This window comes from Grus americana, chromosome 9 (genome assembly GCF_028858705.1).
Source record: "Grus americana isolate bGruAme1 chromosome 9, bGruAme1.mat, whole genome shotgun sequence".
In the NCBI taxonomy this organism is placed as follows: Eukaryota; Metazoa; Chordata; class Aves; order Gruiformes; family Gruidae; genus Grus; species Grus americana.
The window spans coordinates 9,115,417-9,142,685 of NC_072860.1; the positions used below are offsets into that span (position 1 = coordinate 9,115,417).

The following is a 27,269-nucleotide window of genomic DNA, read 5'->3' on the forward strand; positions in this document are numbered from 1 at the left end:
CTACATTTAAGCCAAGAGATGTGTTAAAATCCCTGATACCATGAAAAGCTTTGCCTATGCTATATGTAAACATCAGGAATCCATAAAGAAGCTCAAGAAAAAACTGAATACATGTGGGAATCTGTTTAAATCATTATGTTGTTGTTTGTGTATATACATACATATTTTTAAACCTCAGGTGTCTCTAAATTTGAAGTTGCTTAATCAGCGTGGGCTGCAGATAATCTTTCACCTCTGATGCTGAGCTGAATTAGGAGCCGCAGGGATTGCCAGGGACCAGGCTATCCAGCCTGGGCTACTGTCTCCAGCAGCCACCAGCACCCCACGGTACAGGGGGAAATTTAATAAATGTCATTGTAGACTAACGGATTGAACACAGTTTAGTCTTTTTAATCATAACTCCTTAGCAACTGGTTTAAACACTAGTGAATGAAAGCTTCAAAACCTGTTAGGATTTACTAGTTAGTTCTCAGTATTTTTGTTTTTATTTGAATGGCTTACTGCTATCTAAATTATCTTAAGATATGGGATGCACCGGACAGCTTTTTGGGACATAACGAGCGCTCTGTGATGCATGTCTGACTCGCGGTCCAGCACGCAGGAGGATCCCGGCGGGCTCAGACAGTTGGTATTCGCCGGGCGATGAAAGTACCTCAGCTGCTTTGTGCCTGTAACAAGCTTGCAAGCTCCTCAGCAACAGGCACGGAGTACTAGTTTGGATAACAAACAGGCAAAGGCGGTAAGGACTGGGGGACACCCACACCAAAGGCCTTACACGTTTTCCAAACACATCCTGCTGGGGTGGTGTGTCATCATGCGCTCCTCGTTTTCCCTGAAGACTACGAGGGACGCAGCCAACAGCTGGGTCTGTTCGGAACAAATATAGCTAGTTACACAGTTAGCTTTTGGATTTCAGATAACTCGGAAGTTCAGGCAAACGTAAAACATGCACGTTGATGTACCCTGTAATAAAGCTAAGGCTGAAATACAAAGTTTACAACAAATCCGTATTTGGAATTAAAGTTTCTCTGGAATCTCCTGCTCATAAAACTTGATACTGTTCAGATCTAGCAGTTTAGTAAGCGTCACACTTAGTTTCGAGTTGTGGATTCCGTGCATTTCTCAAAGGGAGGCTTTTGCTCCGTCGCTGGCGATTACCCGGGAGCACGCGAGAGAACAGGGAGTTCAAGACGAGATGCGATGCTGAGCGGATGAGCTCAGCGCTGTCCAGTGCGTTATCTCCCATCTTCCTTTTAGTAAAATCGCTTTTGTAGTTTTATCCTGAACTTTCCTTGCCTTGAATGAAATGTGAAAGATTGCATGGCACAAATCTAGGACTCCTGTCCTTGTTCTAATATTCACGTTGTATTTATTAAGTTTACTCTGTCTCTGCCGATGCAAGCGTGTCCTTTGGCAGAAAGCCTCCTGAATTCCTTCCTGTTGCAGAAATGCCCACATTTTCCATCTTTGAAAAATGAGTTCCTTCTCCTTCCAGGTCTGCTTATCCTTTGTCACTTTTCCCAGCGAGTGTGAAACTGTGTTAAATATAACCTCCCCATACTCCTACCCGTATTTCAGCTAGCACCACTTCTGCTCGGGTAGCTCATGACCTCCACAGCTCAGATGACTCCCGTGGATAATGTTTGTCAGTGGCCAGCTCTTCGGTTCCAGTTCTAAACGCTTGGAAGCGTTGTTTCCAGTCACCGAGGTGCCTGACTGCGTTGGTCTTTGGATTAGAAAGTTAATTTGCTCTTAGGAAGAGTCAGTGTCTTCCCTGCCCCTCTGCAGATGACGTTTCAGAGGACGAAGCGCCGTTTACAGCTACGGTCATTATCCGTGGGAGGAAGGGAGGAAGGACGTACATCTGCGGGACGGACGGTGGTCAGCTGCGGAGCGTGTAAATGGTACGAGGTAGCTTGGGGCCTGGCGTTCAGACCGCTTCCCCCCGCATTTCCGTCCCACTCTGCCCTTCCTCGTGCTGTGCGTTCCGATGGCCGCGCGCCGTGCGAGGAGCGTGGGCCTGCCCCAACGGGGCACGACAAACCGAACCCTTCGGCAACGGCGGCTGCAGACACAGCTGCAGCCCGCGGTGACTCGGTCTTTCTTCTGGGCCTGTCTGCGGCGGGCGCTCGGTGTGGTGTTACGCCGGCTCAATAAAACCCGTTAACTCTGGGGGAGGACGCGCAGGATCTGGATGAGCCAGTGCTGGGCGGCCCGAGCCTCCGGCAGCACGAGCCACCACCGCGGGGCTCCTCATGACGCCGGCTGTGATGCCATCCACGTGAAGCGAGCGGGCTTTGTTCAGGGCTGTCAGCAGAGACGCACGTCACGAGCAGCCAGTGCCGCTGATGACACCTTCAGTAAAACCTCAAACTCGGGAAAATCTCCGCGGCCGCCCCAAGCCCTGACGTTCTTGCAGCAGCTCTGGATTTTCAGCCACCGGCCCAAGGCAGGCGGGGGTGGACAGCTCTGGGGGCCGGGGCAGGGCCGGGCAGCCACCCGTCACTACGGGAACTCCTGTCAAAGTAACGAAATTAATGGCGGACTCGAGGTAATTAACAGGCGTTTTAATTGAGACGAAGGACACGCAGGTTGAGGTAGGAGGAGACCGGGTAATGTGTAACGGCGGTGCCCCCGGCAGCCCGCCGTGCCGTGCCGTGCCGTTCCCCGCCGTGCCCCACAGCCGCCCCACAGCGGTCACTGCCCCCCACCCGGGACCGGGGCGACGGCCGCGCAGGCGCAGTGAAGCCGAACGGCGGCCGGGTGCCGCGGATGACGCGGCCCGTCACGGGGGGCGGGCCCGGCCTCGCCCCGCCCCTCCTCAAAGATCGGCCCCCTCGCTGTCGCCCCGCCCACCGCCGCGGGTGACCTGTAGTAACCCCGGTCCGGCTCGGCCCGCCCCGCCATTCCGTGGGAGCCCGGCCCCGCGCGCCACCGCGCTGCGGCCAACCAGGAGGCGCCGTGCCGCACACGGAATGAGCGCGCCCGGCGGCGGCGGGCTGCCGAGCCGCCGCTGAGCCCAGCCACTGGCGCGGCGCGGCCGGGGACGCGCACTCGGGCCGCGGCGGCAGGAGCGGCCGCGCCGGGGCGGGTGGAGGCGGCCCGCAGCGTGCGGGCGCCGACCGCGGGCGTCCTCTGGGCCGGGGGCCGGTGAGTGCGGGGCGCGGGAGGCCGGTGCGGGGGTGGCTGCGTGGCCCTGCGCCGCCGGGTGCGCTCCCGGCCCCGCTGTGGTGGGGGGCCGCCGGAACGGGCCTCCCGGGGCCGCAACGCCGGGGCGGGGCGGCCTCCCGCCGCCTGCGCGGAGGCGAGTGCGGGCGCGGCGGCCATCCGGGCCGCGGTGGTGCTGAAGCGGCCCGGCGGGGTGGGGACGGAGACGGGGGTTGGGAGGGCGGCGAGAGCCGCCCGCGGCCCGGCTGGCGGTGGGGGGCGGCCCGGCTGCGCACCGCCGGGTCCCGCTGCGGCGGCCGGCCGGCCTTCCTGCCGCTGCGAGGCGATTACCGCCCGCGCAGGGCGCCGGAGCGCCCGGGGTAATTAGCGGGATAATAGGCAACGACGGGCGCCTTTTCCTTCTCCTTGTCTTTGTGTTTCGGCTCTTACGTACGAGGAGGTGGGGAAAGCTCCGCCGTGAGTCACCGAGCCGGCCGTGGCTGGGGGCAGAGGGCTGCTCGGCCCGCCCGGCAGGTAACGGCCCGCCGGGGCGGCGTGGGGGGGGCGGCGTGCCCAGCCGCGGACCGGGGACACCCCACATCCCGGGGCTTGGTGCCGGCGGCGCGTTTGCGCACAGCCTTCGGTCTCGACGTGCAGCTCACGGTCCGTTAAGCGCACGTCATGTGAAGGCAGCGCAGCTGGAGGAGGTACGGATCGGAATTTCCAGTCGTATTTCACCGGTTTCAGTCTAATTTCAAGGGGTTTGATGGTTGGTTTAGTGCTGAGGTACTCAGTCCCCGAGGTACTCGCTCGTGAAAGATAGCCGAGGAGCATCCTTCGCTCGAAGCGTGTGGGAGAGGGGAAGGCGTCAGAAGATGGTCCCGTAAACAGCACCACGTTCAGTCTGTGGGACCCCTACAAGGTCTTTATGAAGTAAGCAAACGGGAACCGTCAGATAAACTAAAACCGTGACTTGAATAAAACCAGTTGTAAGGTAGTTTATGAGCACCGCTAGGACAGGTTTTTGGGTTTTTAATTCTTTGAAGAAATAACTCCCCGCAAACAATGCATAATTTTTATATTATTATATATAACAAGTGGTATTATCAATAGAGAATTTGTGAAAAAGAGTAAAACCAATGATAAATATTTTTGAGTACTTCAAAACGTCTCTTAAGGGTAAGGGCACTCATTTTTACTCAAAATGTTTTAGAGTATTGCAGAAGTCTTAAGGAATATTTGAGTTGATATCAAGGGGTTTTTTATTATTATATTCTAAGCATGTAAAGAAAAAGCACAAAATGAACCCAAAAGTTATACTGGATGTAATGGGATTTTCGTCTGGTAGCCTTCTGCTGTGGAAATAGTTTTTCCCCAGAATGGATGTAACTGCTCATTGTGTGCAAATTCACTGTGGTGTATGACTTTTTCTTTTCTTTTTTTTTCTGGGGGTAAAAAGTAAAAGTCAGAAGTGTTAATGTGTTATCAGGTCTTGATTGTGTCCTAAGAGGAAGATAATCATCTGGATGCAGTCGTAAGTCTTTACGCTCGTACCCATCTGCACCGCTGAGAAGGCGAGCACGTCGCTGTATTTGCCTGTCCTATGTGCTTTGAAACGTTAAGGAAGAGACATTGTTAAACCTGGTAATTCCTCCTTGTCCTGAGGATTTGTGCTTCAGGAATGGTTGAAGCCGAACTTTGCGACTGAAAGGCTTACATTTTCTTTGCAGTTGTTCAGCATATATTTTATTGTTAGGCCCTAGAAGCAGGGGTTAGATCTAAATTTCATGCTTTGTATGGCTGACAAACTTGAGTGCATCTAATGGATCTGCTCGTATCTGTGGTCAAGACTTCTGAAACATGTAACGTGCTCAGCTTGTGGCATGGATCCAGTCCCTGTTGGCTGGTCAGAAAAGCAAGCTTCTTACTAATGGAAACAGCATCCTTTGTAAAAAATTGAACCTACCATATTTATTCTAAAATAGCCTGTTTGATCCTCAATAAACTGTCACTTGGTTCTGAAAGTTGTGCCATCTCCAGGCATCCAGTTCCGCTCAAAGTAGTCATGAAAATAATAAACCTCAGCCTCAACATTTTTTCTGTGTATTTCAGAGTCGTGTATCTGTAGGTGGACTGCGATATATGTTGAGAGAACTAGCTTGCGGCTGTGGGCCAGGGCAGGCTGTGCGTACCTGTGCCTCTGGGGCTTTGACAAAAGCATCGTTGATGTCCTGAAGCGAGGTGTCAGGATGGTGGTGTGTTGAATCTGGTTCCTCTTTTTGGAAGTGTTGCCGGGTAGTTCCTGCCATCCCCGCTCCGTCTCCCTCGCTTGGAGGATCCTGATTATGCAAGCCCGCCGAGTGGAGCGTGTTGGGCTGAGTGTGCTGATAGGCGTAACTTTTCATTTTATGACACTGTTATAAAACCGTAATGCCTGTGAGAGAGAACCTCTCAAATCAAGAGATCTGGTTCAGCCCGAAACCTAAAAAAAATCAGAATTATATTTATTGGAAAAGTGATAGCCTTTGAAGAACTAGAGGAAACGTCTTCATCCTTGACTGAAAGCACAGTGAGCTCTTGCTGAACTGGTGAGCATTTAAGCCATCGATCCCTAAGCCCATGTTTAGTACCGGCGTAGAGCTTTTATTCCTCCTTTCTGTAGACCAGTGACTGGTTTGAGCCACAGTCATACTAAAGACCAATTTTTTATCAGTGAATCATCAAGATATCTGGAACAAAACACCACACATAGCTCAGGACAAAACGTGAGAGGATGGTAGGTAAAGCATCCTTGTTCGAGGAGATCCAGCTATGGAATAAATATCCAGAAGGGAGCAGGAAGAATTGGATCCTGAATTGTTTAGAAATCTACATTTTCTTTAAAAATACGTTTTCGAGTGGACGAGTAACTAAACTAAAACCTGTCCTGACAAACAAGCTGCTGCTTACTGCCACGGTGACAAAACCAGAGGAGTAATGCAGTCTGATGCTGCAGCGTCACCGGACCCTGAAGATTAAGTTCGAGTGGCCTGAATTCCACTCAAGCCCCTTTTCTCAGTCAATGGAGAAATCTAGGTGGTTTTGGAGACAATTTGGAGAATTTACGTAAGATGCTGGATGGGTAGCTGCCTGAAAGCCAGCTAATAAGAAATAGGCGGCAGAAGGATTTGTGTGGAATTTAGGCCATCTGAATATGGCCCTAAGATGCGACTTAGTACTACTAAGTAAGGTGTATTAACACTAAGAAGACTTGGCTTCAATTTCCATCCATTTCATCTGCTGCTGATTACTAAGCAAACTTACCATTTAAGCCAGCTATTTAAGGGTGAGGGCTTCCTGGCTTTGTTTGCTGGCAGGAGCAACCCCTCGCAGCAGCGCACCTGGGGCCAGCCTGGCTGGGGAGCAGCTCTGCTGAGAAGGCCCCGGGGGTCGGGGTGGACAGCAAGCCGAGCACGAGGCAGCCGGGTGCCCCGTATTAACGGGAGCACAGCCAGTAGGTCAAGCGAAGCGATTATCCCCTTCCACTCGGCACTCGTTAGAACACATCCAGCGTACGGCGTCAGGCTGTGCTGCCCCCCAGGACGAGGGAAATGTTGATAACCTGGAGTGGGTTCCGTGGAGAGCTACCAAGGTTGTCTTGAGGTGTGAGCTTTTGCCTGGTGAGGAGAGGCAGAGGAACCGTGCCTGTTGTCGAGCATGGAGAAGGCTTGGGGGGGCCCTTCCAGCACCTATGGGGAGGTTTTCGAGGGAGTGAAGCCGGGTTCTTCACAGTCCTCCATGGTGGGAGGACAAGAGACAGCAGATGTGAATTGAAGTCAGAGAAGTCCGTGTCTATAAGGCATTTTTCACCGTGAGGTCAGTTGAGCAGTGGGACTTGCTGTCCAGAGAGGTTGTACAGTCTCCTTCCATGGAGGTTTTCAAAATCCAACTGGATAAAGCAGGTATGATCTCATGGGTGACCCTGCTTTGAGCTGCAGGTTGAACCAGAGGCCCCCTGAGGTCCTTTCCCACGTGCATTATCCCGTAGGTCTATTTAGTTTATGCCCATGGAACAGTCACAGTGGAAGTTTCTGAGCCAGCTTATTTAGGACTGCATGCGGTCTGGCAGTGCAGGTTTACTCATCATACGTGGAGGAATATAGCAAGCACTCAAGCCAACCTTAAGCAGCTCTCAAATGGCAGGGCTTCGTTTGTTTAATTATGCAGTTTGAGTTGGAACAGCTGCTTTTCATCCTGAGATCCTGATCTACATCAGGGTTTGCCATGTAGTAAGGTCTGAAGGACTCTTAAAGGTTTCAGTACTCTGCTTCGAGATAGAGTTTGGGATCTAGTGATTTTGAGGATGGTGACAGATATCACCTGGACAAGGCCATATCCTGATAGCACCTTCTGAATGGCTATTACTAAATCAGGACTAGAGGGGGAACAAAATGCAGCTTTCTGAAGGAAGCTCAAATCTTACTCTGTATTACCTTCTGAATCAGTTAGAGAAAAGTTGTTCAAAATTCAAACGGTTTTAGAATCAGCCCGTTTCAAAACTTGGAACAGCCTTTACTGATCCTTGGGAAGGAATTACTGACACATGTGTCCTCTTGTTCCTTAAGTGAGCCTGGGGCTCGTGGGAAGTCGAGGTGCTGACTTCGTGTCTGTGATCCTGGGGCAGGAGGTGATGGCAGTTTGTCCCAGCGTCTGCGTTGGGAGGTCGTGCTTCCTTCAGTGTTCGTGAGTCTTGTTAAGTACGAAGATGTGCTAGTTAATGACAGTATCTGAAATGGGACAAACTGGCTTCTCAGTTTCCTGAGTTTCCTGAAGAGCAGGGGAAATAGTATTACTGGAAGTTTCTGACTTGCGGATTTTCACTGCTGATAGCGGAAAACAGCAATCACAAACTGCAAGCCTTTTCCCATTTCACATCACAATTGGAAACCTGGAACTTTGGGGTTTTTTAGGTACTGTGTAAATATCATCCTTACCCTGAATGCTTGTATCTACTAGATGAAACCAGTATGAGACCTGAAAGGGGAGAATAAATAATAAAGATTAGAAGTGACTTGTTGAGGATTAAGCAGCAGAATAGCACTAGTACTGCACTGCCAGTTCCAGTTCCCCACCAGTTGCTGTTACGTTACTGTGTGCATAGAACATTCTCTCCTCCCGTAGTAAACTCATAACGATACTGTGAACTGAAAACTATATAAAAACAGTTTTTCTGCATCTTTAGAGGAAAGACTTTTCTGCCTTTCCCTTACTGCTGCCCAGGACAGGGTATGGAACGTGCCTCATTTTACTTGGGTTGACTGCTGAGACTTGTGAGAAGCCTTGACCATCCCCTGGAAGGTTTTGCGTGGGTGCTTCGCTTCTTGACTGGAAGACTTCAGAGCAGTTCGTGCAGTATCACACATCAGTGTTCGTGATGCCATAAGGTTTATTGGGTCTTATGTACAGTATGATTTCTACCAACCAGAGTTTTAAGACAGAGTTTTGAAACAGTGGACCATGGTCTGCGGTTGTTTCACCAAACCATTATTAAAATCAAAGTTTGTGGGCTCATTCTGTGAGAACCTATGAAAAATGTGGAAAGTGGAGCATCTATGGTTAGTTTTTAAGTTAGATGTGTGCATAATTTGTGTTTGGTAAAGAGGATGTCTGCAGTCTGTGCTTTAAGTCTGTGGGTATGCAGAAAGGCGGAAGGGGACGGGAGAAGCAGGAGGTGACAGCTGTGCAGGAGGATTTAAGTGGTTATGTGAAAAAGATGTATCTGCTTTTTTTTGTCTACAGATTTTGTAAGGATTTATGTGTTTGGTGAGGAGACAGGTAAGGCAACAGGCGTAGGAAGGAACCAGCGGTCCCAGTGATGCTCGGGCAGGGAGCTTCATTGTCTGTGCAGCAAAAAGCAGGTTCAGTCTGTTCACAGCAGTAAGTCCACAAACTACTTGGAAAGTTCTGTTGCCAGGGCTTGTCAGTCACTTCTAGCTGCGGTTTAATTGTTCTTATGAAGTACTGCTGCGCTGTATTATTCCAGGGAAGCTGTGAATAGAGAAGTGATTTTCCTGATGGACAGCTTTGAGATGCCTGAAAATATTTTCCAGTTCTGCAGTGCTGATAACTGTGTAGATCTTTTTTTTTTTTTTTCTCTCCGTGTGGGGGAAGATGCTGTTGAAGATTTTTATCTTGTTCTCTTGCAATCTGCACAAATAGCTTAACCTGATAACTTCCAGTACTTTCAAGAACGAGGTACAGATCCACTTTGCAATGAAGCATAGCAGGGTGTGAGCTAGTGTGAGTGTCCTAGCCACAAAGCCAAGGCTGTAGTGCCTGCTGGAAGGTGGTGTGAGCCACTTTGGTCCGGAACACTAACTAAAAGAGACATTCTTAAAGAAACTTGTGACTACTTTTGTTTTCAAAAATCTGTCATTTATCAATAAAATGAGTGTTATTTAAAAAAAAAAATTCTGTCAACATCCTGTATTACATATTCACACACGCAATTGTGGCCAGGTCCAGGGTGTGAAAGAATGGATAGATCTGCTAGCCTGACTTTTTTTTTCTTCTATACATCTGTAGAAGTGTATACATTTAAGATAAGAGTCTTAAGAGTACAGTGGTTGAAATTGTATACATTTTAATAACATCATTAGCTTAATCTTTCATCATTCTTTTGGTTTTTTTTTTTTTTTAAATGCAAGATGTAATTCTTTTAGTTTTTGAAATGTTAATGGCTCATGAAACAGATGAAACGTATTTATATTCTTCTTCTAGAAATATTTAATAGTTTATTCTGGACTTCCAACTTGTCAACTTGTATTAATCTAATCTGGCAATCTGTATAACGCAGGCAGAATAATTTTGCCTGAGAATATTTACAGAATTCTGCAAATGCTGTTGTACTATGGCACCTTTCTTTTTTAAAAAAAGATCAATGTTTGGTGTGGGTTTTTTTTTTTTTAAAACAGCTGTGAAGGCTCTACCCAGCCAGGTACTTCAATAATTTGGTCATGCTTACATTATCAGAGTCTAAAGGTGTGTTTATTTCCCCTGAATAGAAAACCAGGATTCCCTTCTGCCAGAAACTCCATCTACCGACATAGTACTTGTATGATTCTGATTCTGAACTACTGACTTGAATTATCTCCTGGGAGGAATTAGTTACCTCCTCACCTTCATCCCCTGCAGCCTGTATCTGGGGTCACTGGATGTTGTCCTCTGATTTTCAACACCTGAATTTGTAAGTTTTATTTTTAAGGGTGACACGTAAGGACTTGGAGCTGAGGACGATGCTTCTTTAATGCTTCTTCACATAGAATAAAATGGCCTCTAATTTAATGAGTCCTTGTTTTGCATTTGTTTCATGGTACGCAATTGTTGGGCATGTTCATAAGTGATCCTGCCTTGCTTTGCTTACAAAAAGAGAGACTAATAAAAAGAGAGAAAAGGATATTTGTTCCAGTGTGATGAAGGAGAGATGTTGTCCTGGTACTCTGTTACTTCTAAGCTTAGAAAATAGGATGATGTCTCAAATGAGCAGGGTAGGCATCCTTAGGCTGTACTTAAATAAATTGCAGTGCTGGATTTCGAACAAGGGAGTCATTTCCCCTGGATGATCTAAAACACAGATAAAGTAGCTCTTTAGGAAAACACTGAATTTGAAATACTTTGTATCCTTTGCTATTTCTTTCTTTTGTAATAGTGTATTCCCTGCTGCCCCTAGAATTTCAGAGCAGCCAAGAGAAACAAAAACCTGATAAAGTGGTTTGTAGTAAACCAGCCTTCTAATCTTTCTGTAACTTAAGCTTTTGTGCGACTCCCCGTGGGTCACCCCCCACTTTTTGAGTGCCAAGGAATATGTCTGCCCATAAATACGTGAGGGAATGAGGTTGAAGCGGTGACAGCCGAAGCCGGCTTCCGTGGCAGCCTTCCCTGGGCTTCATGAAGCGCTTGGTCCAGGAGCCCTTTGGGGCAGCTTTGCTGTTGCGGAGAACAGGACTGTGCATCTGTGACAAAGGCTGAGAAGTTCCCAAGTGACATGAAAAGTTCCAGGTGACATTCCTCGTGGCACCTTGGCGTTTATAGCGTCATGCTTATACCCATCGGAAACATTTAAGTCCTGTTTCTACTGATTGACAGTGTGTGCAGCATTCCTGGTGTCTTGTGAATCGCAGTTTGGTTCAACTTGAGCCTTTTAAAAATCTGGAGTTAAATAAGTAATTTTTTAGCGTTAGGTTCTGAAAAATACTAAGAGAAAGGCGGTTTCTGTGCATTGCAGTACATTTGGGATGTATGTTCAAATATAACTAATCTTAAACAAAGTATTTCTGTTAAAACAGCTTAGGAGTCCGGGGTGATTGTCTGTAAAGCTGTGTGTTCAGGAGGTGGTATCTCTCAATACGTAAGCGGTCTAAGAACAGAAGATTATGTTTTTGAGAATAGATTTATAACTGGTGGCACAGGGAAGATTACTAAATGTGTACTTGAAAATTGCGTATTCACAGAACTTTGAACGAGCAAATTTCCTTTCTCCCTTTCTATTTGCGCTCAGGAAAAGCTCCCCGAGTTATTTTCTGCGTTTATATAGTTACCGGAGTGAAGTACTGCTTTCGATACGTCTTGCTTTTAGCCCTGGCGGAGAGGCTCACGTCATGAGCTGTGAAGCACCCAGCGAGTCTTGTGCAAGCGTTGGCTTGAGGCAAGGCCTCCGGGGTCTGTGATGTTTGTCGGTTCTGCTCTCCTGCTTTTCTGCTGTGTGACTTGGGGCAGGGGGGATCTCTCTTGGGGCACGACTCTTTCCCCGGACAGGTACTGGTCCCCTCTGAGGGACTGGTGACTTCCTGCGCTGGCCGGAGGAGAGGGGCTGCTCCTCTTCTGGAGGTGCAGTCACCACTGTGGAAAGTAGGGGGGGGTGGAGAAAAGCAGATGTTCTGTGGGAACTTCTCCATTAAAGTTCTTTTGGTAGTAAATCCCTGTACATAACTGGACACAATGTCGTTAAAAAAAAAAACCAAAAAACAAAAAACAAAAAAACCCCAAAAAAACCCCAAAACAACCAACCACAAAGTGAAACCAAACAAAAACCCCCAAACAAACAAAACCCCAAACACATCAAAACCAGAGCAATTGGAACCTGAAAATGTATTTATCCTTCAGAAGAGAAAGTGTATTGAAAATGTCAACAGCTCGGCCTTTCAAATTAGGTGGTGAAACATCCCACTTTATCACTTTGATAGCTTTGATCACGCTGCGGATGTCCTTATTCCTTTGAAATGTATTGTAAAATTCCTCTTGAAAGCATTGTTCATCTGGCTGATGTTTTTGTTGTGAGGAACCTCTATAAAGACTTGGAATAAATCCTTTACTCTTTCTTCCGAAGCCTGTATCATCATTTTGTTCTCTCAGATTTCCTTTGTTTCTTGAGTGTACTCGTCTCCTGCTCGCTCCTTAAAGAGGTTCTGACTTACGGTCATCCCTAATGAAAGCCCATCAAATAAAGAAGAAATGTTACAGAAAGAAGGCAAAGGCAATATAAATACATGGGCTTAGCAGATTTTGGAGCTGGCCACCTGGTATTTAATTAAAAAATGGATATAGGATAATAGGTAATATTTTTTACTGTCACACTAGATGAAGTCTAATTCATCTAACATTTTTATGCATGTGTAGCTTCTGCTAGAGGGAAAAACAGAAGCACCTTTACTGCTAAAAATATCTGGTATTGTTATGTTAGATTTTTGTTCTGATCTGACAAATCCATGACCAGAATACAGCACAGAACCAGATTGAACATACAGCAACAGAACAACTATTTCTGTTTTGATTTTTGAGAAACAAGCAAACCAGACCTGTTCACTCCTTAGCATTTCAGATTTCCCAGAAATTAGAGAACTGACGTGAGGCTGTATTTTCTAGTAGAAAATGGCATATCAAACCATTCTGGATGTTTCCTTCCATTCAAATGGAAAACAGAGTCTGCCTCCCAGTGGAAGTACCTAGGAGTATTGTCTGAAACAACTGGAAAATGATTGTAGGAATTTGGGGAGTGATAAGCTGGCAGCGAGGACTGGGCTGTTACTCCACTTCTCCGCTAGCCAAAGGTTGGGGGTAATGACCAAGTGTCTGGTTTATTTTTATGTGTACTTTTTTCATGCTGTGCGCGCAGCGGTATTAGTGTTTTTGTTTAAGTGCTCTTCATGCGTAATTTGTATCTGTGGTTTACAAGTCGAACGGTGTACTTGGGCAATTGGTGGTTTTGTCTCTTTTTGGCAGTTGATTTGCAGATACCAAAGTTACTCTGAGGTCTTTTCCAGCAGTAGGGTACTTTATCCGTTAATTTCTTTGTGTCTCTGTGTCCTGGTTTTTGGCTGGGAGGGGACACGGCCAGGACTGGTGACCCAAACCAGCCAAATGGATATTCCATACCGTATGACATCATGCTCAGTATATAAGGGGGGGAGCTGGCCGGGGAAGAGGGATCGCTGCTCCAGATGGGTTGGGCATTGGGTTCCTGGCGGTGAGCAATTTGCATTGTGTATCCCCGCTTTGCCTATTCTTTTATTAGTATTGTTGTTGGTATTTTCCTCTTCCTTTGCTGTCCCAGTAAACTGTTATCCCAACCCATGAGTTTTAACTTTTTCTTCCACTTCTCCCCCCATCCCCCTGGGGCTGGGGAAGGAGCAAGCGGCCACGCGGTGCTTAGCTGCCGGCTGGGGCTAAACCAGGACACTGGCATAAGCATGACAATACTTAATTTAGTTTGGCATTGAATACATCTCTTAAGCACTGTAATAACTCCTTATGAGAAGGAATGGAAGTAACGTATTGACAATATCTGATAAATCAAAGTGCCTGAAATGAGTAAGAGGCTTGTTTGCCATAAAGCAGTATTATGTAGTGGGAAGAAGAGGAGACAAAGATGTAGCAGCACTGGATTGTTTTCCTGGCATAACCGGTACTTTGTTGAATGACTTTGAATAAATGTTTTTATCACACTTTTTTTTTTTTTTTCTCTGTATTGGTAGCAACAGTGATGTTAACTTTTTGGGAAGTGCTTTCTGGTTTTCTGACAATTGTTACATTAGAGCTGTGTTTGATTACTCTTATTAATAGAAGATGTATTCATCAATCCATTAAATGCTTAATCTGTTTTGTATAAATTAAAAATTTAACTTAATGAAAATAAGTTTCAAAATGTTTTGAATAGGGAAATTTCTAAGATGCAGAATTGCAATGGGGTTTGTTCTTTCAGCTGATTTTAGTATCTCGGAAGGGTATTTCTCGTAGGTAACAGCAGCTTTAGGAGTGCCTGTTTAAGTGTTGCTCCTGAATTAGTGCTGAACCCATTTTGATTTAGTTTTACTTTTCACCTGTAACAAAAGTTTAAACTTCAGTTTGTAGCCTATGCGGTCAAAGTGTGCATTGAAAGCCCCGTAGGTTTGTTTTGGAAAAATAAAGCTCTCTGTCTACTTTGATTGTCACTTTAGCTTTCAGGTCCTCATAAATATTACTGTCTTTGTTTTGTTAGAAAGCAGAGGATAGATTTATGAACCTGAGCCTCTCTCTCCCCTGCAACATGCAGTGATGTTTCATACAAGCGGGGCATGGAGGTAGGTAGTGGAAGTACGTAAAGGAAATACGAGTATCGTTTTACAAATGTAGCATTGAGATGTGAAGGACATACATTAAACCCCTTCGTATTTATAGGAATGTTTAATAGGCTGTAGCAGTTGAATCCACCAAGGGTGAGCTCCAAACAAAGTAAGTAGTGAGATCATTAGTAGTGAGAGCAGAAGGTTAATCCTCCAGACCGCAGCTCTTCTCTGATCCCACAGCGTACTGGTGATGACCAAGTCACGAGGCGTTTCACGTATCGGTCTATGCTGATCTTGGTTCTCCTAGGGCGAGCGGAGGTTTGATTTACAGATTTACAGCGTGACTGCCAGGCTCCGGCCCTCTCCTCCTCCAGCTGTGTGTTCCCTCTTTGCGTGGCATTAACTGTTCACAGTCACCCGGTTTAGATAGCGGGAGAATAACTTCTTTTGTAGTGCTAATTTTCTGTTGGTTTAGGGGCCTGCAGTGACTCACCCTAGGCTCCAGTAAGTACCAAAGTTGAGACACAGGAAAATCCACCTTTCTGCCCGGAGAAGGAGGGGGTTTAAACTGGATCAGCAAGCTAATCTGACTCGTTCCTAGCCACACAGGCGCGCGTGTGTGGGTGCAGTGGAGGGAAAGAGCTGGATTACATTTTGGAGGTGAACGGTCTGTTTTTATTAGCAGCCCAGCGTGAAATCTGCTTGAGCCAAACTGAAGCCATGCCCTCAGGCCGTGCACATGGTGAGCAGCCTTGGCTGCCCCAGCGATCTGTTAAACACTTACCTTGGAAACTGGTTTGTGCCAGGTCACCACGTGTCTTTCCTGATGGTCTGCGCGTGCCCCCGTATACTTTTCGGAAACACACTTGTGCACAGGAGCGTCCGAGTTGCCATCAGGACCGGAGTTCAGTTGTGGATTCGCTCCTGCCGAAGCCTCCCGGGGCGAGTTGTGCGAGTGGGGTGGGAGTGCTGGGGTGGCTCTGGCCATCCGCCTGCGCGTCCGTGATCCCCAGCAGAGCAACGGGGGCCTTGAAAGAGCCTGAGTATGCACCACAGCTGAAGGCTCCAGGGTGATCTGAGCAAGGTAGTTCAAAAGTAGCCTCGATGTGCTTGCAGAGAGTAGTTATTCTCCCCATGTCCAGAAAGTCTGCGTCCTTTTGAGAGAGCGGCCGTAATCAGTAGTAATTTTGGTCTTCTACTGTATCTCTTTCTGTGCAAGCTAATAGCAGTTCACACCATGTGTAGTGGTGAGGAGGACAAAGTCCAGGGAGAGACAGGTGTCTCTTCTTCAGGACTGAAGATGATGTGGGAATTAACTTCATTCTGGGTCTGCTTGCTTGAAAAAGTTTCACGAAAACTTCTAGCTGAGTAGGTCTGACTGTTACAGCCGTGCAATCCTGTTCTCCTACATCTTTCTTTAGCAAAGGCTTTTTAATAACCACAACGAGCCTGGCATGGTTGGGTAGAGCTGTTGAGGAAGGTACCGCTGCTAGGTTTGTTTCCAGTGGGTGGTGGTAACCGAAGGATTGGTGCACTGAGCGTTTTTTTCTCCTCCCTGTTGCAAGCGGATGTCCTTTTGGTCAGCGCTGCAGATCTGCCTCCAACTTGACTCAACAGAGGCAGCCCATTTTGGAACAGGGTTTCAGGTCTGCCTGGCGAAGGGCTTTGTGGATGTTTGAGAGGCGTGTGAAGGTTTCCCTTGCTCTAGAAGTGATGCCGAGACCAAGGCACCAGCCTGGGGAAGGGTGGCACGGAGGGGCTGGAAAATAAGTAAGCAGGGGACAAGGACAGCATTTGCGCAGAAACCACTGGGCGCAGGAGAGAGGGGACCGCCGGGATGGCTTGGAAGGAGCTTGGCCCTGGGGGGTGAGCCAGGTCTTGCCAGCAGTCCCGGGGCAGCGGCTCTCTGGGGTGCGGGAGGTGGTGGGGAGCAGAGGCTTGCTGCCACGAGCCCTTGCGCCCGCTCTGCAGTTCCTTCAGATTTGGGAAAACGTGCTGAGCACCACCTCCTCCCTGGGGACCAACGCATCGTTTCCACCATTCTCTAAGGCTTGGTGGGATTTCCATCCTCTCCGTTTCAAGAAACGTGTGAGAACACTTCTGCTGTAGCTGTGAGGAACACCTGTTTCAAATATGACTATGTCTTAAATCCATATTGCAAGCCAGATCTTCCACTTAGATGACTATACGTGTAGGATTTTTTCCTCAGCACTATTCATCACCTCAGGCTCTACCTCACCTCGGAGTCAAGGGAGTTGCCTTGTGAAGCATGGGCTGTTGCTTCTGTGTACATTTGAGTTTCTTTTCTATTTTATATAAATACATAAGTATTTATAAATAATAGTAGTTTGGTTTTCTTTAGATCTCTTTTTGTAAAATAAAAGCTCACTTGCTAAATGCTAGCACAGAAATGTTTTCCCTGGCAGCTCTAATAGTGAATTCCAGATGCAGTAAAAAGCCTGCTTCCTTAGGGTTGTTAATGTGGCTTTTTAAGTCCAGATGTAAACTAGTAGAGGCTAATTTCGAATACAAGTAAAATTCTGTATTACGAGCTTCGTTATATTGTCTTGAGTACTCAAATTGTTAGTTTTCATAATGGAAATATCAGGCAATACGTGAAGATACTTGGTTATTTTGTCCTATCAAGCCTAACGCTGTAAATAACCTTTTTATCCTTTCTGTGAATGTTAACAAATCAATTTCTTTTTGCGAGATTCACTAATAAGAGAAATCTAATGTGTGTTCCTGCGACTACAGGTTGTTGACTGAAATGGTTTTTGTGTGTGTGTGGCTATCTTGAAATCTCTGGGTTTGAGTTTTGTTTAGGTAGTACGTGTGACATCACGGCGGTTGAGAAACGGGGCAGTGTGCACCGTGGGTACTCAGCTCCAGCGGCAAACAGTCCACTGAAACCCTTTTCTGGAGAGGATTATCTGCCTAAGAGCTGAATAGCTGTGTAAATAATAATGTTTGCAGACAGGTAGTAGATAGGCAGTGTTTACATTTGCCGCATATTTGAAGCGCGAGTTGCTGGCACAGGTTTTTAAGTGAGGCTTATTTCCGCAAAGGTCAATAAATAAAACCTCGATGCATGGCAGAGCAAGGTCAGTATACGTAGTGATTACCGATTTATGTAGTCTTTTTAAAAAGTGCTCAGGAATATTTATTACGCGGATTGAAATGTATTCTCAGCGTAGACAGATATACAAAGCTCGGTATATTTTTTCCACCCCAAATGGTAGAACCAGTGTTACGCTGAGAGGCACTGGGGAGGTGGGAGTTTGCCCGGGAGCCGAGGGAGCTACGGCATTTCCCTAATGCTGTTCAGCCCCCTTCGTCATCCTGCGTTCCAGTACGAACCCTGACTGCTTTGTTGGGTGCTACGGTAGGCTTGATTTAACTTGGGTGTTGTGAGCCTAGAGTCTCCAAGGTGACACGTTGCAGTGTTACATGAGCAAATTGTTTTATTTATTTATTATAAAAGGCAAGCGAAAGAACAGAGGATATGTTTTATAATATTTAATGGGGATTTTCCATTTTTAGATTTCGCACAGTTGCCTGTGACAGCTCCTGTTGAGTAAACTGAGACGGGAACATCTTGTATCTGCTGTCGTACCTGTACCTGCCACGATGAGAAGTTGCATAAGGTTTCTTTTTCTTGTTAATTCATGCTTTTATTGTAGTGTAATTATTATAAGCAGGTCAACTAGTAAACACATTCCTTTAAGGATTTATTTATTTTTTTTAACAAAAGTTTTCTTCTAAAACGAAAGGGTGTAACAGTATTAGTATAAGTAGTATATCAGGCCAAATCACTGATTATGTATTAAGCAGGATCAGTCCTGAAAACTGCCAGTTTACTTCTCCAGACTCGCGAATGAGCGTGCTGATTTGCGTCTTCTCGTCGCTGTTGAAAAAATGGATCACGTTTTACTTGTGGTCTTAGACTTTGCTCTTTGACTGCTTCTTGAAACAGAATTACAGATAAACTGAACAGTTATTACCTGTGTGCAGAAACATTCACTTGCACGGTTTTTCTATAAATTGTATTCTTGTATAAATGAGCAGCTCTGTCCTCCAGGATTTAATCTGCCAACCTTTCCTGCATCACTAGTCAGGGTTTGAACACTGATTCCTCAAAAAACCCAACAGGATTACGTGAAATCAGAATTCTGTAAGGTTCTGTAAGAACCTGAGCATTTATAGCTAATCTGCAGACTGAACCACGAGGTTAAAGATATTTTTACATGTCGTCTATTTTTATTTGTCAGTGATTAAGCAGGAGTTACCTGAGACCAAAATTCTGGTATTGCAAAGGCGGTGGGCTTCCTCACTGTCTCATAGTCTAACACTGACTAAAACTGCTTAGGATCCTGTTGTCCTCTGCTTTCCGTTTTCTGCCCCAAAATGTTGGGCTTACTTACCCTTTTTAAAGTCAAAAGCAGTCATATACTTTCGAAATTAATGCGGTGGCCACAGCTGTATTTCAGTTAAATTTTAAAGCCCCAGTATGGTGTTTCCCTAAGTGTTTCAGAGGGGTTTTTTTGTTTGGTACTTTTTAAAGGCAGAATACTTAACAGCAAGCAGTACATTCCTTTCAGGCCTTTCAAATTTGATATAACCTTGAAAATTTCCCTAAAACTTTTCGTTTTCAGATTAGTTCTGCAAATTGATTATTAATTATGTATTTTCATTTTGAGTTTTTAAAATAATACACATTAAAGGTTCAAAATAGCAATTGTTATAGAGAACAATGCACGTGCAAACACTGTATCTTAATGAAAACAATCTTTTTCTTTTATAATGTCATTAAAACTTTTTTCGAGAGGTTAAATGACCTTTTAGTTTAAAAAAACCACCCAAACAAACCACAAAAATGCACTGTCATGTTCAGCTGCATTGGTTTTGCTTGCAGTAAAAGAGAAAGATAACTGTGTTACTGCCAGCGCTCCAGTCTCAAGTTAGAGTTAAGTTTTATTTCTACATTGTCATCCACATGGGGTTTTTTATTGGGTGCTTAGTGACCCATTTGGCTGAAGGTGATGATGTTCTGCTGGGAACGGCAATGATAAATCTGCTGGATGAAGGCATTTTAAACTGAAACAATGCACCTCCTCTGATGCTTACCTGGAATTTTTCTCTTCAGCAACATAGCAAACAGATGAAATCATCAGTTACAGTGCGTCTTGTGCTCTTGAGTCACAGAAGGAAAGAGGTGAAGCCTTTACCTTGCCACCAAGAAACTTTGTGTCGGGGCTCAGCTCCCTTTAGAACCACCACCCTACAAAGACAGTGGAACTTACCCTTTTAATGAGAATACTAGAATATGTGTCTGGCTTGTTCAGAAAGGGACTGCGCTTTTCCCGCTCCCAATTACAATGGTAATTACAATTAGTTACAAGCATAGATGATCTGTAAATATCACAATCTGAAATGAGCACTCTCTCTTGCTAAAGTTTGCTGTCTCCTAATTATAAGATTTTAAAGAAAGAAGAATTGAGTCTTATTTGGCCTTTAAGGCAAGAAACTGCATTTGCAAAAGATACTTTTTTTTTGTAATCCTTAAAAAAATTGCATTTCAAGTGGAAAAAAATATTTTTGTGTTAATTTTTAAAATGAACTGTTTGAAATACCTGACTTGTAACAGCTTTACTGAAGGAGAAACTGAAATCATTAGGAATTTACTTGGGGTAACAGATGTACATCAGAATAGAGTCTAGAGCTGGATGCTTACTTTTCTGAGCCAGGGTGACATTCCAGAATATTTCCCCTTAGTCTTCCAAAAGGTATTAAAAAAGTTGCCTCCATTTTTGCTTGTAACAGTGTTTGGTTAAATTCTGTTTCTACTTGATAGGCGCACAGGGAAGTTCTCCAGCTTTATAAGCAGAAAAAAAAATGTCTGTCCCGTCCCACCCCCCACCCCCCCAAATTGGGCCAGGCAAAATTATAGTACAATGTATGACTTTTTGAAATATGGGTAAACTTTTGTTGCATGAACTCTGGATTCAGCTTTAAAACATCATGTTCTATGCTGCTATCAATAACAGCATAATTTTTCTGGATGGCAGTAGCTTCTTGGCTGGCACACTATTACTGCCATTAAGTATCCTTCAGTGACAACCTAAGAACATAAATCTTTTCCAACAATTACTGAATTTGCTCTTTAGCCTATTTAAGGTTTTTTTATATATATATTTGTCATCGTTTTTTGCCTTTAATCTCAAAATTAAAATATATACACTTCCATTATTTTTTTTTTAGGTTTTAAATCCCTTTCCCCCTCTGCTGCTTGATCCAGTAAGCCCCTACAGTGACAAGCTCCTATGCTGTATTTGAAACTGTGTCTCTGGGTGCTTTGCAGAGTAGACCTTGATGTTGCTTGGTTCCTTCAAATTGCCTGTAACGATGCAGTGGTAACGATGAGGTTACAGCAGCTTGTTAGGGAAGAAGTTGATGGTGAAATATTTTTGCTTGGAATTTTAAGAAATTGTATGGTTTAGAGAAAGGTGGAATTAGTCTCATCAAATGAAGGATATTGGATTGATCTGTTCTCAAAAGGACCTACAAATCGAAGATTCATGAAAAAGGTTTCTTGCCATTACTACTGAAGGATCTTACGTTACTTTTTCAACTCAAATTTCTTTTCATTAGGGTTTTCAAAGAGTCAGTGAACATAAGACATCAACGGAGAATAATATGGTACTGGCGCTGTATCTTGAATGAAAATTTACTTCAGATGCACAACTTTGATAATTCTTTCTAGATTATGTACACTTCATTATTACTTGATGTATGGTATTGCTTGTAATACAGTTGTATCAATACATTTGAAAAGTTAACTGTGTGAAGTATATTTATAGTTCATTTTGCTTTTATGCGTGCAAAACTGATTTTTATAACTGGTAGCTCATTCACCATTGCAGAAATTAATCTTCAGCCGTTATGACAAGTGTCCCTGTTTTCCATAATAATTTTAATTATTTTGTTGATTTTTAATCTTTTAGATAGATGGCATAATTTCTTGCCTGCACAGTGGAATACATTAGCAAGTTGCATCATTGTGTTCTTGAGATGTGATAAATGATGCTTTAAATTTAAGAAGTCAAAGTGAATATCCTAGCATCGTTAGGGACCCTGGAAAAAGTTACATATGTCTTCATAGTGCTGTTGCTAGGATTTTGGGGATATTTCCAAGCCATTTCCAGTATTTACCAAATATTAGTTAACTTGTTGTATTTATTTATATAACAAGCGTGCCCATTGCGTACTGGTACCGAGGCTGCAATCGTAGGGCTGGTGGAAGGTCCCTAGGAATAAAAGAACCAGCAAAGTTCTGTCGCGTACAGGGCCTTCACGGAGGAAGGTCACGGTTTCCTTCTCCTGTGTAGGCGTCCCAGTCTGTGTAAGGTTTGGAAAGCATTTCAGCGTACTTGGTGGTCAGGGTTCCCACGTACCGAGCGGTGGCGTTGCTCATGTTCTGAGGGCTTCCGTGGAGGTCGATGACTTACAGTCAGAGGTCAGAAAGATCGCTAGCGAAGATATGCGTGTAGGTATTCTGATGTGGTCGGAGAGAATCTTTTACATTGTATAATCACGTAACATTTCCAGATAAATACATGCCATTCACGTGTCATTTAATTAAAAACCCAGGTCCTGCATCCCTTAGGTTCTGTGTTTGTGCTGTGTAGTGTCCAAAGAAATAAAAATACTGGTAAGCCCTGCAGTCTGTTAAACGGCAACGGAAGAGTTTCTCCTCGTGTATCGGTGTTTTGTTTGGCTTGTGTAAGGGGTTAAGACTTTTAGCCTGATTTCTGCATAAAAAGACCTACTTTGGTATGGATTATAATAGTTTGTTTGAAAATAACCCCCTTGCCAACAGCTACAGAGTTTACCACTAACACTGTCTTTTCTCTTTTCAGATCTCTTTGGATCTCTGTCTAACTGATGCACGTTTCCGAACCCTCCCTTGTAACCTTCGCAAGCAGCCAAAAATGAAGTTGAAGCATAACATCAACCCTGTTCTTCTACAGTTTATAAACTTTATAATCTTGGTCTACTCCTTTGTAACGTACATTCCGTGGTACATATTTTCGGGCTCAAGGCAGGCTATAGCAAAAGCCAAGCAGGTTAAAGCTAAACCTGTGAATAACAAGCCCGGGGGTGTGTACAGATCTGTTAACAGCCTGCATTGCTTAGCTTCAGTGTTATATCCTGGGTGTGATACGCTCGACAAAGTTTTTAAATATGCTAAAACTAAATTTAAGGACAAAAAACTCTTGGGAACACGTGAAATCCTAAAAGAGGAAGATGAAATCCAGCCGTCGGGAAAAGTTTTTAAAAAGGTAAGTCTTTTTGCAGTTTGCCTTCAAGAATTTCTGCAAGGTGTGTTTACTTCTTTTTTTTTTTTTTTTTTTTTGGCAACACTTCTGGTCCAGTAAAGCAAATTGGGGGGGTGGGGGGGTGGAGTTTCTCTACTTAGGTTAAATAGTTGTGAAAAGAGTTAAATTATCTAATTCCCAGTCTTTCATTACTTGGCATTTAAAACAAATCTAAGCCTTCTTTTTGCCTTCTTGAGTAGATATCATTTTTTACGGCTTCAGCCAAAGAAAAAACCACAAATATGTTTTAGTACTTGTTTTTTATATTTCCCTGATGATGTAACCAGCTTTAAAGTTTTCCTTTTAGGTGAATTAAAAAAAAAAAAGTGTCCCTTTGTGTTATTCACAACTAATCAGATAAATATAGAAAAATTTCTAGATGCCTATACTTACATGTGCCTTTGCAGTAAATTTAGCTGTAAATTAAGGATTTACTGTTGTGCTCTGTGAATTCAGGGCTTAAATGAAACTTTTATTTAGAAAAGGATTGCACAGACTTTAATTGCAAGACTTTTCTTTTTTCTCTTTCAGTCTCCTTTAAGGTGATCTACTTCTCTGCCAGTCTTTAATCATAGTGTGTGTGGGAGATGTAATTTCAATATAAAACTCTCGTTTCAAGGGACTAACTTTTTGTAGTCTTTTAAGTTCAGGCCTGAGTTGTCAGTTGCTGCTTTCTATTTGTTCAGAGGCATTTAGAAATGCAGTTTTACCTGAAGAAGCAAGTTCAAGATACTGTTAACAGGATGCAGGTATTTGTGCGGATATGTGTTAAAGGTCCGCACTTCTGTATTAGGAGTTGTTAACTACGTGCTATAAAAACAATTTTTAGTTAAGATTAGTTTTCCTGCAGAAGAAAAATTTATCTCTTTAATAAAGGATTCCTTAAATACTGCTAGTTTTAATTCTGATCTAGGAATATAATGTTTACAGTAGAATTTGGTTGATATCACAATACATGGCAAAGTTCAGTTCTGTTAAAATTTTTATAGAAGCTTTAATTATTAGCAAAACTTCCTCCCAACTATGGAGTTAATTTTTCAGTGTCAAGGAAATGCTGGGAGAAATGGGTACATATAATCTTTCTCAATGCACATTTTGCTGCCTCAGTGCCCTATAAAGAAACAGAAAGTTCATGTCGTACAAAGTGGCTTCTGAGCATAGATCAGAACTTTGGCTGCCTGTGATCTCTGCTCTGTTTTTCAAACATAATTAGTAATGTAAGGCTTAAGAACTTAGGAGTTTTAGCCTTTGCCATTATGCAAGCAAAGTGTTCTGAATATTGGAATGCTGAAGAATGTTGGCGTTGACCTACTTAAACTACTTGTTTCTAAGTATTTAGACTTAGAAATTACCTAAGCTAGGTAATTTTGTCTAAGCTTGACACAACAGTTCATTATGGTCTGTTGCCATACTTGCCCTCAAATTATTTTGTTCCAAGTTGGGCATTATCACATAAGTCTACTTTAATTTTATTTTTTTTCCATTAAGGAATACAGTGTTTCTTAATATCTCATAACATGTTTTAGCAAGTGAGGAAAATCGGAAAATTTCGCAAGATACCTTGTTGATTGTAAATGTCAGGGTTCTTTTCCTTTGATTTTTGTCTCATAACGTGCATCTTTTTATTGCCTGCTTCCTTTTAGTAAAGGCAACTTGTTGTGGTTTATTTGGTGCAACTTTTCAAAAAGGTGCATGACAGTTTTAATTCTTGGATATAAGACACATCATTTCTATACCTTACACGAGTTGCAGAACTTGTTAATTATTTTTTTTTTCCTTTCAGAAATTGAACTCGGTGGAAACGATAGATGCATTTTTCTGAGGTCATCTGCAAGTCAGGGACAGATCAGAATGTAAATCATGGATCTCTGTAGTTACCTATTAGAAGATGTCTCTCTCTGCAGATTGCAGTGGGCTAGATTAGCCTAATTAATGATTCATTAATTAATGGGGTAAATCTATATCTCAAAAAAGTAAAATATTAAGCTTGTGATTCTTAGGAGAACTAAGTGTGCTCACACTTCTGGCTAAAATTGTTTAAAGCTAGATATTTAACATCTTTAAGATCATACTGCATCAGTTTATTGAGAGCAGTGCTATCCCAGATAATCTGTAATTTCTTGAAGATTTACGTTATACTGTTCAAAGGATTTATTTATTCCTGTGTAGTTGCCAAAGTAGCAGAAATTCATGGATATTAATAAATACAAATACTTGCTTCTGCTTACTTTGCGTTTTATAGTATTTCATATATAGTTAGTTTTTCTGTTTCCTTCTGTAGTATCCTTTAATACATGGGTTGGAGAGCGTGCCTAATATTAATTTCGTAAAATATGTATTTAAGTCAGGATAAAATAATGTTGAAAACACTTCAGAGATTAAGATGTAATTAATTGGGGAAAAAAAATCATTACTTTAAGCAGAGCTTACGTTTTACGATGCCCAAAAGATGAACCTTATTCTGCCAGTTGATTATTTTATGTTGTCTTACTTACATTGTCATGTGCTTGCTTTTATATATGTTGGTATGTGGATTTTGCTTTGTTTGCATGTGCGTTCTTTTGTTGGGTGTTTGGGTTGGTTGTTTTTTTCCAGGGGTTATTTGTTTGTTTTGTTCTGTTTGAAAAAGGATTGGTAACCAAGAGCAGAATTAGTGGAAACATAGTAAGAAAGACATACTGGGGAAAGCAAACACGGTCTGGGTAGGGGAGAGTGGTGCAGCCACTGAGCAGTGAACGAGTAGCTTACGATGTTGAAAACCAGAGGGTGCTATGTAAATAATACTTTAGGGTGGGGTTTTTCGGTGGTGGTCAGCTGCAATCCATGTTTTCATGTGGAAAAGGCCAAAAATGGACATTTCAAATAACCTTCTTTGTATTGTTAATAAATTTTCTACAAGGAAATGTGTTTAACTTGTGATCACTGGCTTCCAGATTGTAGTCTAGGTTCTTCAAGCCTTATAAGCTACTTTTAAGAAGACCTTGAAAGGTAACTGAGGTCAGGGAGTTTAATGACTCTACATGTGCCTGCAGCTTTTTTCAGAACATTTTGTGGCACCTTCACGCTCAAAACTTGATTAGGGTTGCCTTAAAATCCAGATTAAAGAACTGTTCACTGTGCAGCAAGTATTTAGTCTTTATGCTTTGTTGGATTTCCAAATATGAATACAGTACTCCTATTTAATAATCTTTTCCAATGTGTATAATAGATAAATATTTTTAAAAACTAGCAGTTTAAGTATGTTTAAAAGCTGGTGCACTAGAGGGCAGTGTGTTTCTATGTAATGCAGTATTTTGAAGTAAGCATTCAAAGGTGCCGTCCCTTCTGGTGTAGTGTTTGGGTTCATGTGTCTCTTGAATCGCTTCTCAATAATCTTGACTTCCTGGGCCCTTCGCTCGCAAACTCTTGGACAGTTTCTTTACACGTGTAAGTACTTATCTGGCAGAAAGAAGTTCTGAAAGTTGTAAAATTAAACGTGTGTGAACGTTTAAAAGATTACGGCACTTAACGTCAGTCTTAACAGCTGTTTGCAGTAGAAGCTGTACATTGGAAAATAGTAGGGAAAGCTACTGAGGGAAGGGCCAGGAAGGGAGATGGATTTGAAGACGTCCTCAAAAAACATAAGGAGAGAAACCGTAACCTGCTCTGTGTCCTGCAAAAGAAGCATTTAGGGAAATGCAGAAGAAAGGGACACACGGACAGAGGCGGTATATCAGTATGTCATAGAGAGGAAACGCTGGGCACGGGGAGGAAGGGAACGTGGGAATTGAAATATATGGAAGGCAGTAGGAAAAGTAAAACTCAAAATAGCTACATTGAAAAAGGTTTTCTCATCTGTTTTCACACGTCAGAGTTCTTCAGAAATATATTTCTACATCTATAAAAATAACTGTACCTAACAGTGCTATGCTTCCCTTCTGTGGGTTTTCTAACCACTTAAAGGAAAGCACCATAAGGCCTTCTTTCCCTACTTGGTAGCAAACTTGTTTAAGCAATGAGGATAAATTATTTAAGAGAATAAAAAAAGAAGAAATGCTGGGCATGGGGAGGAAGGGAACATGGGAATTTAAATATATGGAAGGCAGTAGGAAAAGTAGAACTCAGAATGTCATTCTGGTTTTGACCCTGTAATGATTTATTCTGTCAACTGTTGTGAGTTACGTAG

At 43.5% G+C, this 27,269-nt stretch overlaps 1 protein-coding gene across 3 annotated transcripts in view; it reads left to right on the top strand.

Moving 5' to 3' along the window:
• Positions 1 to 2,891: 2,891 nt before the first annotated feature.
• ACSL3 (acyl-CoA synthetase long chain family member 3) overlaps positions 2,892 to 27,269 on the top strand; it is a 51,088-nt gene continuing 26,710 nt past the window's right edge. The window contains exons 1-3 of one of the 3 annotated variants that reach the window (XM_054835306.1): positions 2,894 to 3,150; positions 18,270 to 18,373; positions 22,646 to 23,068. In XM_054835306.1, the coding sequence (XP_054691281.1) occupies positions 22,718 to 23,068 (351 nt within the window). In that variant the 5' untranslated portion in view covers positions 2,894 to 3,150; positions 18,270 to 18,373; positions 22,646 to 22,717. Of the gene's footprint in view, positions 3,151 to 18,269; positions 18,374 to 22,645; positions 23,069 to 27,269 lie in introns of all 3 variants that reach the window. The other 2 variants (XM_054835307.1, XM_054835305.1) reach the window with 2 other exon arrangements.